Below are 13,014 nucleotides of genomic sequence, written 5' to 3'. Positions count from 1 at the left end.
CAGGCAGAAATCTTTTTCAATTAAGAGCAGCAGTATACTTGAAAACAGAAAAGCCACATTAAAATTAAAGCTGCTTATTATGTGTGTGACCTTAGACAGCTTCCTTGACCACCCAGAGCCTTGATCATCTCACACGGCAAAGCGAAGATGAATATATACAACGTCAATGAGCCACAATGAGTACTGAATAAATCACAGCTGTGAAAGCACAGTTTCTCGGCAATTAATATTTCTAGTGAACTCTGAATGCTTAGCTTGTATGCCACTATAGCCAATAGGTCCTAAGAAATCTTTAGGTGTAATTTTTGTTTCATTCTGAATGTTTCCCATTTCCACACAGTTGTTTTGTTTGGAGTCACTTCCCTAACTTACTAGGATAATAATGAGCTCAATCCTTACTCTATGGGAAATTTTCTTCTTTTTATCTTGATACCAACTGGTACTTATGCATAGGCTCACTATTGAGTCCTGCAGTCCACTGACAAGAATTACTGAATAACATGCAGAGACTTGGGGCCACTGTCGTATCATCCTAGGAGCCTTCCCAATGGCAATTCAGAAACCTCAGCAAAATTCACGAAGCAGCTGCAAGAAGCCAAATGCTTGCTGAAATCAATCATAGCTTTAGCCACCAGAACATCTTTACGCCGATACATTTAAAAAAATTACCTCTTTCACACTGGGGTCCAGTAAAGCCGTAAGTGCATGCACATCGATTTGGAGCCACGCACCTGCCTCCGTTAAGACAGCCACTTTCACAGACAGCTGTAAAATAAGGAGGGAGAAGCTGAGAAACTTCACCTGAATACATGCTAACGAAGTAACACTGACTGTCCCCTGAAAGGATGGCAATAAAAAAAAATCTAAATAGTCACTGTGGTATTTGTTTTAAACATTTATTGTACAGTTCCAGTTTCCTGGATATCCCTCAGTCAACTCAGGTAAAACTACCTGGAATAGGTGAGTATATACCCGTGTTAATGTTGGCAGTTTCATTCTGGAAAACATCTCAGCAATGCTTTTCAGTTCTGCATCTACAGTGGTGGTTTATAAGAGACACCCCTGATGAGGACTGCATTTTACAAGCTGATTCTTTTGCTAATGATTTATGTTTCATTTCCAGACAGTTTTCATGAGGGAAAACACTGGCCATCTTTACAGAAATGCAGCATGTTAAATCACACTATTAACTGCCAACGACAAAACACTACTATTAACTGCCAACGACAAAACACAAATACTGACACTCAGTAATTTATGTACCATAATGAAGACCCAACTGAGTGTTACAAGAGAATCTCTGGAAAATACTGGTAAGATAAGTCCAGAGATCCTTGAGGGAGGAACATTTTACTCGTCAAGAAAGACATTAAAATAAGACTTGAAAGCTCATTCCCTGAATAACTCTTCTCTGTACAACTTTCTGCGGCTCACTCAAGCATAGCCTCTTCCTAGGCATCTTTATCCACAGGTGGTAGGCTGTCCCTGCCCAATTTGCCAGTCCCACCCACCCTTCAAAGCCCAGCTCAAACCTCACTCCCCCAAGAGGCTTCCCTAACACCTCCGTTTACATTTATTTCCCCTTCGTATATTCCCTGTACACTTTTCCTATACCCTGTGGCAGTCATGCAGTTGAGCTACTCAGATCTCCTTCCAAGAAAACCTACTGTGAGAGCTTAGTTGGCTGATCTGCTACTATGTTCATGCCAACGACCTGGTGGGGACCACTCAGCAACTAAGGGTTGTGGAGACTGGACATTTCTGCCCATCATGAAGCTATTGTGATGGGCAGTCTTGATTCTGGACTCCCTATCAGCCTGACCAAAGCTTTCTTGGAGGTTGCACTACAGTCTGAGGCTCCTTTTGCACAATTGTGATAGTGCTTCCTTCCCTCTCTCCTTGCACAGGGGTATGACATCCATCACAGTCTGAAGGTTAGGCTTTTCCCTAATAAATCTCTTGTGCATCTAATTCTATCTCGACATCCATTGGGATCAGTGTACTTGGACCAAGACAATCCCTTATAGCCACAAGTCAAGGCAGTAGTCCATTTATCATCACAAAATTAGAGAGGTTTATATATGTCCACTGTTCTGATTTACTTCTTAATTTATAGTCAGGTAATAATTATGAGATTTTAAGCAGAAAAGAAATTTTGAGATTGCCTAAGCTAATCCTCCCAGTTTACAGATTAGGAAACTTAAGTCTAGGAAAGGTTTTCGAAATCCACAGGTGTTACCTGAGTGCCTGTTGTACACTAGGCTCTGCTCCCTCAGGTGCATGAAAGGGAACAGGAGGATGACAGCGGCTCCTTCTGATCCCCTTTCTGAAAATGCCTTTAAATCCACCCTCATCCCCCATCTCTGGAACCACAGCCTTAGCAATAGTCTTCCTGCTTCCTGTTCCTTCTCCCTCAAGTTCAACCCCCGCAGTGTGGCCACAGAGATCTTCCTCATTGTAAACTGTTGTGAGTGAAGTATACAAGGCCAGTATTTCACAGCATTAAAAGCCTTGGCTGTGAAGTTAGACTGCATGGGTTCAAATCCCAACTCTGCCGATTACTCCCTGTATAGCTTTAGACAAGTCACTGAAGTCCCTGTACCCCAGCATGAAATGTCTTCATTTCATGTAGGTATTAATAATAAAGGCCTCTTCCTGTAAGTGCTGTTGTTATATCAAATGAGTTAATACATGTAAAGAGTCTGAATGTGTGCCGAGCATACGGTAAACAAAGTAAATAACTCAATAGATGAATGTTGCTGGTTATTGTTTTCTCACTTCCCTCTCCTGGTTCTATTTTGGATGAGAACATGTTATGCATAAAGGCTCTCCAAACCTGGCCCATGACTTCTATTCTGACCCTAGCTCCCTTCCCATCACTCCTCTCGGCACTTAAGTCATAGCAATACCAAAGCCTGGCATCCCATGCTAAGTCATGTTCTAGGCTTTGGCTTATGCTGAACCAGCTGTCTAAAAGGCCCACCTCCCAACATCTGACAAAAGAACTCCTACCTACCCCTTAACACTCAGCTAAAGGGTCTCCCAGGTTGGGAGGCTGTCCTACCTCTTGTCCCTCCATATTATTGCTGGGGGCTGTCAAAGATTTAATCCCCATTCTTACTTATATCACAGTGTACAGACAGTCAGGAAGGTATCAAATAAACTTTGGTTTATTTATCATAGCATTTATCATAGCATATCATAGTATATAGCAAATACATACACATGGGCAAAAATTGGAAACAAAATGAATAAATGTTCATCATTAAGGATGCAATAAACAAACAGTAAAACCTCTATACAATGGACTATTATGCAACCATTAAAATATATTTTTAAAACATTCAATAAAATGAAACTAACTTCTAATAAAATATTAAGTAAAAAAGTTATATGAAAAATTATGCATACAGTGAGAGTTCATGTACCAAATATGCATTAAAAGACTAGAAGATAACATATGGAAAGGTGGGATTGTGGAAACTTTTGCTTTTTATATATTTAAGCTTTTCAAATTTTCTTCAGGGTATTCTTAGTATAACAAAATATAAGTTCTTTAGAGGAATTTTCATCTCTGCAAAGCACTGAGACCGATACACAGTAGACACACAATTAACAGTGTTTATGCGTAAACCAACACACTGACCAGCAGTGTGAGAAGTATTATAATAGCAGAATCCAGACTAGGAAACTAGAGAGACGCAGACACCATTAATCAAGAAAAAGAACATGTTTGGGGAGAAAGATGAGGTTGAGTTTTGAAATACGTTATTGAGGATGCTTCTTGAAAATCCAGGGGGAGATGTCAGGCAATCAAGTGCAAGACATACCCGTGGAATGAACAATTCTGCACCTTGGGTGGTGACTGCGAGTCAGAAATGAGGTAAGCAGGGTGATGAAGGTAAAGGAAAGAAAAATGAATCAAATAACCCGGTTCCAAGGTTCTAATCAGAAATTTGATATTCTGTGTGCGGGGAAAGTGATCTATTCACCTGTAAGAGTTACTGGGCACCTGTAAAAACGCCATATCCTAGGCAGTCAAAGAAAAGCCAGCATCACTATTTCTGTATTCTTCTTGTTAATGTAGGTGAACATCCACACAGTTTACTTACGTTGCCCACAGTGAGTCCCTATGTATCCTTTCTGGCACAGACAGTGATCATCACTGCAGCTACCTCCGTTCATACAGCGAATGTTACAGTGTTGGACTTGAAAAGAAAGAAAAAAAGGACTGGTTTATTTCTACAATTTAAGTACATGGATCTCAACAGTTCACAGAAGTTGATTTGTAGTGATCTGAAGAGAAAATAAAATGGTTTATCAATAATCATATATTTATGCAGAAATAACCTAATTGACAATGCTAAACATGTCATATTTTGTGTGAATAAAATCATTTACAGTTCAATGTAACTGTATCTTTCATACTGACTTTAAGAATGCTCAATGATTTCCCTAATTTAGCAGAACTTACCATTCAATGTCATTTCTGTAATTTACACCAAGAAAATAGCACCTTGAGGGACCAGACAAGGCAAGATTACAATGGCAATATTTTTCTTGTTAAAAGTTGCAGAGTCCCAGATAGGTGGGCAGTAGACATTCAGAGTAACAAATTCCAAGAAATGATGTTAAAAGAAATTTAGGAGGCAGCAGAAAGAAGGGAAAGAAGACCTACAAGGGCACTTAATAACAAGACTGCATGATAACAAAGATAGCTGGACTTGGCTCAGAAAGAGCACCTTGTTGAAACTGTCACCTTAAACCATCTAAGACCTGCAGTGTGGTAAATCCACTCTTTATCACATTGTCACTTACAGAAGTGTGAGAGCTTCAACACCCAGGGCAGGAAAACCCTAGGCAGCAGGCTGACTTAGACTGAGACGATGAGATGCTAGAGCTGGCCAGAGGGAAAGACACCCGGGAAAGACAATGACAGCACAGCACGTGCCCTTGATTCCTTCAGTGCCGAGGCTGTCCCTATTTCAGTAATTCACGCACTCTAGTAACACTTTCCAAATCCCAGGCTGTTCCTTAGTCTTCTAGAAACAATCAACTGCCTTACTTGGGGAAGACTAAAGGCTTGATTGAATTAATCCTTCATCATTGTTGACACATCCCTATACAAGGAGGCCAGGATTGGATGTGGAAATCTGGCTTACTCTGCCCTGTGGGAGTAAATTCCTGGAGAAAACGCCTCAATAATTTCACATAAAGAGAAGAGAACCCCTTTTTCTGTGTAAGAGCAGAAATCAGCTGCTTAGGGCTTGCTCTTATGCTTAGCCTTCGGGAGCACTGGGCCTCCATCTTCTCCCAGGAGCAGACAGGAGGCTCCTCCCAGCAGCCTGCTTCTTCAGGACACTCTGCTATGATGCTCAGTTCAGTATCACAAAGAAGCTGCTGATTTCAGGAGAAAGGGCCATTTTTATAAAGAGCTACACAACTCTCAGCACCACAACAAGAAAAGGGAGGTGCCAGAACCCAATATGCCCTATGCCCTCACAGAGTACCAAAGAGGTAAGTTGAGGGTGATGCACCTTTTCAACAATATGTCATATATATCCTAAAGACCGTCAAAGGCACCCATCTCTACTGTACCAAGAAGCCCCTCCATCTCAGCATTTTAGGCCCTCTTCTGGATGGTCATATGGGCCTTTCAGGGCTCCTTTGCCTACTCCTAATATGTTCCAGTTAAATGCAGAGTTCCAGAAAAACAGCTAGAAGAGATAAGAAGGCCTTCTTCAATGAAAAAATGCCTTAATAATAGAAGAAAACAGCTAAAAGGGAAAGACTAGAGATCTCTTCAGGAAAATTGGAAACATCAAGGGACTATCCCACCCAAAGATGGGCACAATAAAGGATAAAAATGGTAGAGACCTAGTAGAGATCAAGGTCAAGAAAGATGGAAAGAAGAGATCAAGAAGAGATGGAAATAATACATGGAAGAACTATATTTAAAAAGATCTTAATGAACTGGATTACTACGACGGTGTGGTTAGTCACTCAGAGTCAGATATTCTGGAATACAAAGTCAAGTGGACCTTAAGAAGCACTGCAGTTAATAAAGCTAGTGGATGTGATGAAATTCCAGCAGAACTATTCAGATCTCTAAATGATGACATCATCAAGGTTTCGCATTCATTATGTCAGCAAATCTGGAAGACCCAGCAGTGGCCACAGGACTGGAAAAGGTCAACCCTCATCCCAATCCCCAAGAAGGGTAGTGCCAAAGAATGTGCTAACCACCAGACAGTTGAACTCATCTCCCATGCTAGTAAGGTCATGCTTAAAATCTTGCATGCTAGGCATCAGCATTATGCAAACCAAGAACTTCCAAAATTCCAAGCTGGGTTTAGGAAAGGAAGAGGAATTAGAGATCAAATTGCCAACATTCGCTGGATTATAGAGAAAGCAAGGGGATTTCAAAAAAACATCTATCTCTGTTTCACTGACTATGCTAAAGCCTTTGTGTGGATCATGACAAACTGTGGAAAGCTCTTAGACAGATGGGAATACCACATCACCAACCCGTCTCCTGAGAAACCTGTATGTGGGTCAAGAAGCAACAGTTAGAACCCTGTATAGAACAACTGCTGGTTCAAGATCAAGAAAGAAGTGAGACAGAGCTGTCTGTTGTCACCCTGTTTGTTTAACCTATATGCTGAGCACATCATAAAAAATGCTAGATTGGATGGGTTACAAGCTGGAATCAAGATAGGCGGGAGAAATATCAACAATGTCAGATATGAGGATGATGCCACTCTAATGGCAGAAAGTGAAGAGGAACTAAATAGCCTCTTGATGAGGGTGAAGGAGGAGAGTGAAAGAGCCAGCTTAAGACTAAATATTAAAAAAAAAAAAACTAAGATCATGGCATCTGGCCCCCTTACTGCATGACAAACAGAAGGGGAAAAGGTGGAAGTAGTGACAGATTTCCTCTTCTTGGCCTCCAAAATCACTGCGGACGGTGACTGCAGCGATGAAATCAGGATGATTGCTTCTTGGCAGGAAAATGATGACAAACCTAGACAGTGTGCTGAGAAGCAGAGACATTACTCTGCCAACAAAGGTTCATATAGTCAAGGCTATGGTCTTCCCAGTGGTCATGTACAGTTATGAGAGCTGGACCATAAAGAAGGCAGAACACCAAAGAATTGATGCCTTCAAACTGCAATGCTGAAGAAGACTCCTAAAAGTCCCATGGACAGCAAGGATATCAAACCAGTCAATCTTAAGAGAGATCAACCCTGAATATTCACTGGAAAGACTAATGTTGAAGCTGAAGCTCCAGTATTTTGGTCATCTGATGTTTACAGACAACTCATTGGAAAAGTCCCTGATGCTGGGAATGATTGAGGAGAGAAAGAAAAGAGGGCATCAGATGATGAGATGGCTGGACGGCATCACTAATGCAAAGAAATGAACTTGGGCAAACTCCAAGAAATGGGGAGGGACAGAGAGGCCTGGCAAGCTGCATTCCATGATGTTGCAAAGAGTCAGACACGACTGGGCAACTGAACAATAACAACAACAATTTGTTCCCAGGCTTATTTATCAGTCATTCATTCACTCAACAAATATTTCTTAGTGCCTACAAAGTGCTATGCCCAATACCTGGTACTATGTGCTATTCTCTTTATGGAACCTCCTCTTTCACCCATCTCTTTGTCTTTGCCCTGAACTCTCAACCTCCAACATACAACTTACACAACGTTCTTACCATTCCTGAAATCCTGTCTCCAAGATCCAAGGCAAATGTCTCTTTTTTTCCTTTGATCTTTTCTGACTTCTATTCTTTCTTCCCTTCCCCACTAGATATCGACTCTCTTCCTTCTGACTCCAGAGTACTTTATACTTCTCTTCAGAAAGGTATGTTCTACAACCAAATCTATTTTTAAGTTATTTCTCCTATCTGTAGCCCATTTGTTTAAAAACATCAAGCATCACAGGGTAGGGAGTGGGAAGCATCATGATTATTAATTATATCTCCAAAGTGCTCAGAGCATTCCCTGCCTGCTTGTAGGTACTGTATGAAACTCTGCCAAATTAATTTCTGTTTATTTAACTTGTGCTCCATGATAACAACACCGCAAGCTATACTCAAACACAGAGACTGTGAAGTTGCCCTTCGCGTCCTAAGCACTCCCATAGCTCTGAGTGGGTTGCTATTAAAAATATTTTTATCTTTGTTTCCCCATATATAAAAGCAGAAATAACTTCTCTGTCAGAATATTGTTATAGAAATCAACCAACCCAGGAAACTGATTAAAACAGTTATTTTAGGCTCCCACAGTTCTATTAAAATGTCTTGGCCAAAATAAGTTTTCAAACTAAAAAACTATTTACAAGTATACAAAAGAAATGATTTGGTGAAAAACTTGGATAATACTCTAAGTAGGTCAGGAAAAGGTGTAAGTTGCTTTAAAATCTGAAGTTAAACTTAGCTTCATCCTATCTTAGCAAAACAGTGAAGATTGGGAAAAGCACAGGAAATGATGTCATCTGTCAAGCAGCAAAGGAACTCAACCCACAAACTGATTTCAATTAAAGTGGTTCATGCCAAGAGCTAATTTCCATTCCCACATGAGCAACAAAGCCATTTAGCTACTTTGAGATAAAAAAGCGAACAGTAGTTTAAACAGTGACTTTACATGACTTGTTTAAATTGAAAAGCAGAATGAGTTCTTCTTTCTGGAAAGAATGATAAGTTTATATTTAAATGGAATATAATAAAAACCTCCCTGATACGTTCTTATACTTTTTTTTCTACCCTATCTTTCAGGTAAACTTTTTCCAGCATAAAATATTCTTTCTCCTTTAAAAAATAAAAGCCCTTGATCAGACTTGTGAAACAATAAGGCAGGGTTAGTCCAATGGTCCAAATAAACCAGTGAACCATGTATCCTTAGGCCAGAGGAGCAAGCTCATCAACCGATTGCTGTTGTTGCTCAGTTGCTAAGCTGTGTCTTATTCTTGGCGACCCCCTGGACTGTAGTAAGCACTTCAGGCTCCTCTGCCCTCTACTATCTCCTGGAGTTTGCTCAAATTCATGTCCATTGATAATAGGATTTTAATCACCTGCACAAACATGTTTACCAAATTTGCATTCTTTGTGAGTCTTAAGACCATTAGGAGAAAAAGTATTTCCTTAATGGCAGGAGCACTCACTCAGGGTTTCTGTGGGAAAATAAGGAACTAGATACGAAGTTTCACTATAATTTAGAGAGTATACAAACTGGTTTTATTTGTGATTGAGTCCTGCCATTGATGCAAATTCTAAATTTACCCTAATGTGACAAAAAATTTCAGCTATGTGGCAATTAGGAGATCAGGTTCTATTTCTCTAGAAAAAGCCAAATGAAAAATAAGGGCTCCATTTGAACTCACTGAATGCTCTAAACACCTCAAGTTAGAATATATTCCTAAACTCAATCAGTGTTAAGACTTTACCAGAAACTGAAAATACTAAGGGAGTTCAAATGCCTGTGCACAAGTCTGTGGCTGCCACATGCATTTAGCTCCAAGGAGAACTTCCCCTCCAAGATGGGCAGAAAGCCTCAAAGGGTTTCAAGTAAGGTTCACCATCCTAGAACTCACGAAAATGTTGCCATTAACCCTTATCCATATAGAGTCCCAAACGAATTTTATGTATGTTCCAGTAGAGGTCAGTCATTTCAGTCATTCAACAAATATTTACTGAATGCCCTCTATTTGCCAGGCATCAGAAAGAGCAGAAGAAACTTTCTTTAGATTATAGCCCAGCACAAGTTATTTCTTAAGAACAATCTGCCCGAAGAGAGCAAAGTGAACACACTACTGGAACAGCAGAGATGCGGGGCTGGTGCTTAGGTCTAAATACCTCAGGTAATGATTTTCTCTGGGATGCATTAGGTTGGGAATGATCCTAAAATTCTTCCATTATCTTGGCAGGCACAAGGGGCAGAAAGAACACAGGGAGCCATTTGCAAATAAGCATTTGTATGGTCACATATGATTTTAATGTAAGCCCTTGAAAAGTATAAGCAAACAGCTAGACTAACTTCTGGACTCGACACCTGAGAAAACAGTCCATAGGGGCAGCCAGAACCACCGCAGGACAGAAATGATTTTCACTGGGAGAGATTATGGCAATGACATTTTAAGTGCATAGTCTGTGGTGCCTAAAGACACACCAATTAGTACAGCAACTTCACTAAGGTATCTCAAAACAAAACAAAAAACCTAGCAGAGCTGAAAAAGATCCAGAGAAAGACAAATTATATGATAGCAGTGATAAAGACACTTTCATAGAGAGTTAATTAGAAAGCAAAGAGTTCAATTGTTTCTATGGACAAATCTGAGCAGATTCCACCCAAGCCTCTTCTCTCTGTTCATATAAAACCCGCACTTTCCTGAAAATCCTTTCCAAGGTCGCTTCTTCCAGACCAGCTACAGTGCTACCTTCCCATCCTCTGAGTATCCTCATACTTATACTTTCTGCAATGGCTGCACCATACTTTCTTAAACTTGCTAACCTATTGCTCTACAATTGTTCCCCTGGGCTTCTTACATCCTTAAAGCTTGGATTCAGGTTGGGAGTACAAGTACCCCAAATTCTAACTAAACTGAAATGAATTAAAAATGATAAAATTTTATCCAAACTAAAAGTGGTTCCAAACAGTAAAGATGTCAATACTCTCCAAACTGACATATAGATTTAAAGCAGTTCTATCAAAATCCTAGAGATATTTTTCTGTATATGCAGACAAGATGAAGCTAAAATTTATATGGAAAAGCAAAGGAACTAGAATAACAATTTTGAAAAAGAATAATTAAGTGGGAAGAATTAGTCTACTCAGTTTTCAAAACTTACCATAAGCTGCAGTAAAATCAAGACTATATGATACTGGAGAAAGGACAGACAAATAGATCAATGGAATAAAGTGGAGAAACCAGAAGTAGATGTATACAAATATACCCAACTGATTTTTTGACAAAACTGAAAAAGCAATTCTACTGATGAAGGACAGCCTTTTTGGAAATATTAGGTTAGCCAAAAACATCCTATGGAAAAACCCAAACGAACTTATTGGCCAACCCAATAAGTGGGTTGGAGGAATCAGACATCCACAGGTATCAACTACACCTAGACCTCAATGTAAATGTCTGTAAAATTTAGGGAAAAAACTGGAGAAAATCTTCAGGATCTATGGCTCAGCAAAGAGTTCCTAGACTTGAGACCAAAAGCACAATTATTTTCCATTAAAGAAAAAATTGATAAATTGGACTCAAACATATTTTAAAACTTTTGCTCTGTTAGAAGATGAAAAGGCAAGCTACAGAGTGAGAGAAAACATCTGCAAATTACATAGCTGATGAAAGGCTAGGATTTAAAGTGCACAAAGAACTCTCAAAACACTAAAATAGTAAAGAACCCAGTTAGAATCTAGGCAAAAGATGTGAAGAGACAACAGTTCACTCAAGAAGATATATGCAGGTGACAAATAAGCACAGGAAAAAATGGTAAACATTATAAGCCAGTAGGAAAAAACGCAAATTAAAATTACAGTGGTGTAATTACCATATACCCATCAGAACAGCTAGAATTGAAAATAGCAGCAACCCTGATAGCTGGTGATAATACAAAGAAACTGGGTCATTCATACATTGCTGGTGAGAATGTAAAATCGTTACAGCCACTCCAAAAACAGTTGGCTGTTTCTAGAAAAGCTAAATATGCAACTACCATACATCCCAGCAATTGCATTTTTGGGTATTTATCCCAAAGAAATACACTTATGTTCACACAAAAACCTGTACATAAATGTTCATAGCAGCTTTGTTTGAATAACCAAAAACTAGAAGTAACTCAGATATCTTTCGATGGGTGAATGGTTAAAGAAACCTTACATTCATAGCATGTAATACTACCCAGCAACAGAAGGGAACAAAGTACTGATACACAGAACAACCACAATAAGATGAATTCCCAGAGAATTATGCTGAGTGAAAAAGACAATTCCCAAAGGTTATATATCATGTGATTCCATCTACATAACATTCTTGAAAAGACAAAATTATAGAAATGGAGAACAGACTAGTGGCTGCCAGGGTTAAGGAGGATGCAGGAGGAAACGGATATGAGAGAAACATGATGAATTCTGATGGTGATGGCAATGTGTATTCTGTAACTTGACTGTATCTATGCCAATAGCCTGGTTGTGAGATTGTATTATAGTATCACAAGACATTAACATGAGGAAAACTGGGTAAAAGACACCCAGGATCGCTACGAAGTACGTTTTACAACTGAATGTGAATCTACAATTAACTCAAAGTAGTAAGCATAATTTTTTCAATCCTTTTAAGAAACATAAAGAATAAAATAGAATGAGCATAAATTCAACTCAAAATTCTAAAATATGAAATCTAGGGAACACCTTTTATAAAAATATACTGTATACTATTTAAAAAGATAATACATTTTATTTATATATCTATATTATTTATTTTATATATCTACTTTATACACTTTATCTGTTTTACTTATCTATTGTACTTATATATATTTAAGGAGAGTGTGATAAAATTCATGGATCGCCCATGACAGGTCTTTATGAGAATTAGAATTGCTCAGGATCCATCTCTGGCCTCAGAGACTGAGAGAGTAGAGAGCAGTCCTAATATACCTAGAATTAAAGTCCAGAAAACCCACTGTTCTGAGCCTGTCTAGCCAATCCTCTTTTTGCCCTGGTGCCTCAACGACCGGTGGCAAGACTCCCAATAGGTTAAGGGAAGCCACGACTTCCTGGTGTCCAAAGGAATTGCTGGCTGGCAGTTTGGACTTTCTGGAAATGCAATCTTTCATTCAGGTCACTAAGAGATCATTTCCTATTTTAAAAGTCACAGGACACAAGTTGGAAACAACCTGAAAGAAAAACCTTCCTTTCATTCTTTATATTTTCAAATAAGAAGGCTAAAGCCTCAGAGGTCCTACAACTCAACTGGACCTCCTTGACTCCATCACATAACAAG

At 39.3% G+C, this 13,014-nt stretch overlaps 1 protein-coding gene across 1 annotated transcript in view; it reads right to left on the bottom strand.

The window, feature by feature from the left end:
- The window catches only part of FBN1 (fibrillin 1), a 258,732-nt gene that overhangs the window by 206,959 nt on the left and 38,759 nt on the right, over positions 1-13,014 (bottom strand). Inside the window, exons 5-6 of the mRNA XM_065941593.1 lie at positions 4,113-4,208; positions 670-765 (exon numbers count right to left, since the gene is read on the bottom strand). Coding sequence (XP_065797665.1) covers positions 670-765; positions 4,113-4,208 — 192 coding nt within the window. The remainder of the gene's footprint in view (positions 1-669; positions 766-4,112; positions 4,209-13,014) is intronic.

The sequence above is a fragment of the Muntiacus reevesi genome, chromosome 7 (genome assembly GCF_963930625.1).
Source record: "Muntiacus reevesi chromosome 7, mMunRee1.1, whole genome shotgun sequence".
NCBI classification, from domain to species: domain Eukaryota; kingdom Metazoa; phylum Chordata; class Mammalia; order Artiodactyla; family Cervidae; genus Muntiacus; species Muntiacus reevesi.
Note: the sequence above shows the minus strand (reverse complement) of the source record. Positions and strands in the feature narration are given on the sequence as shown.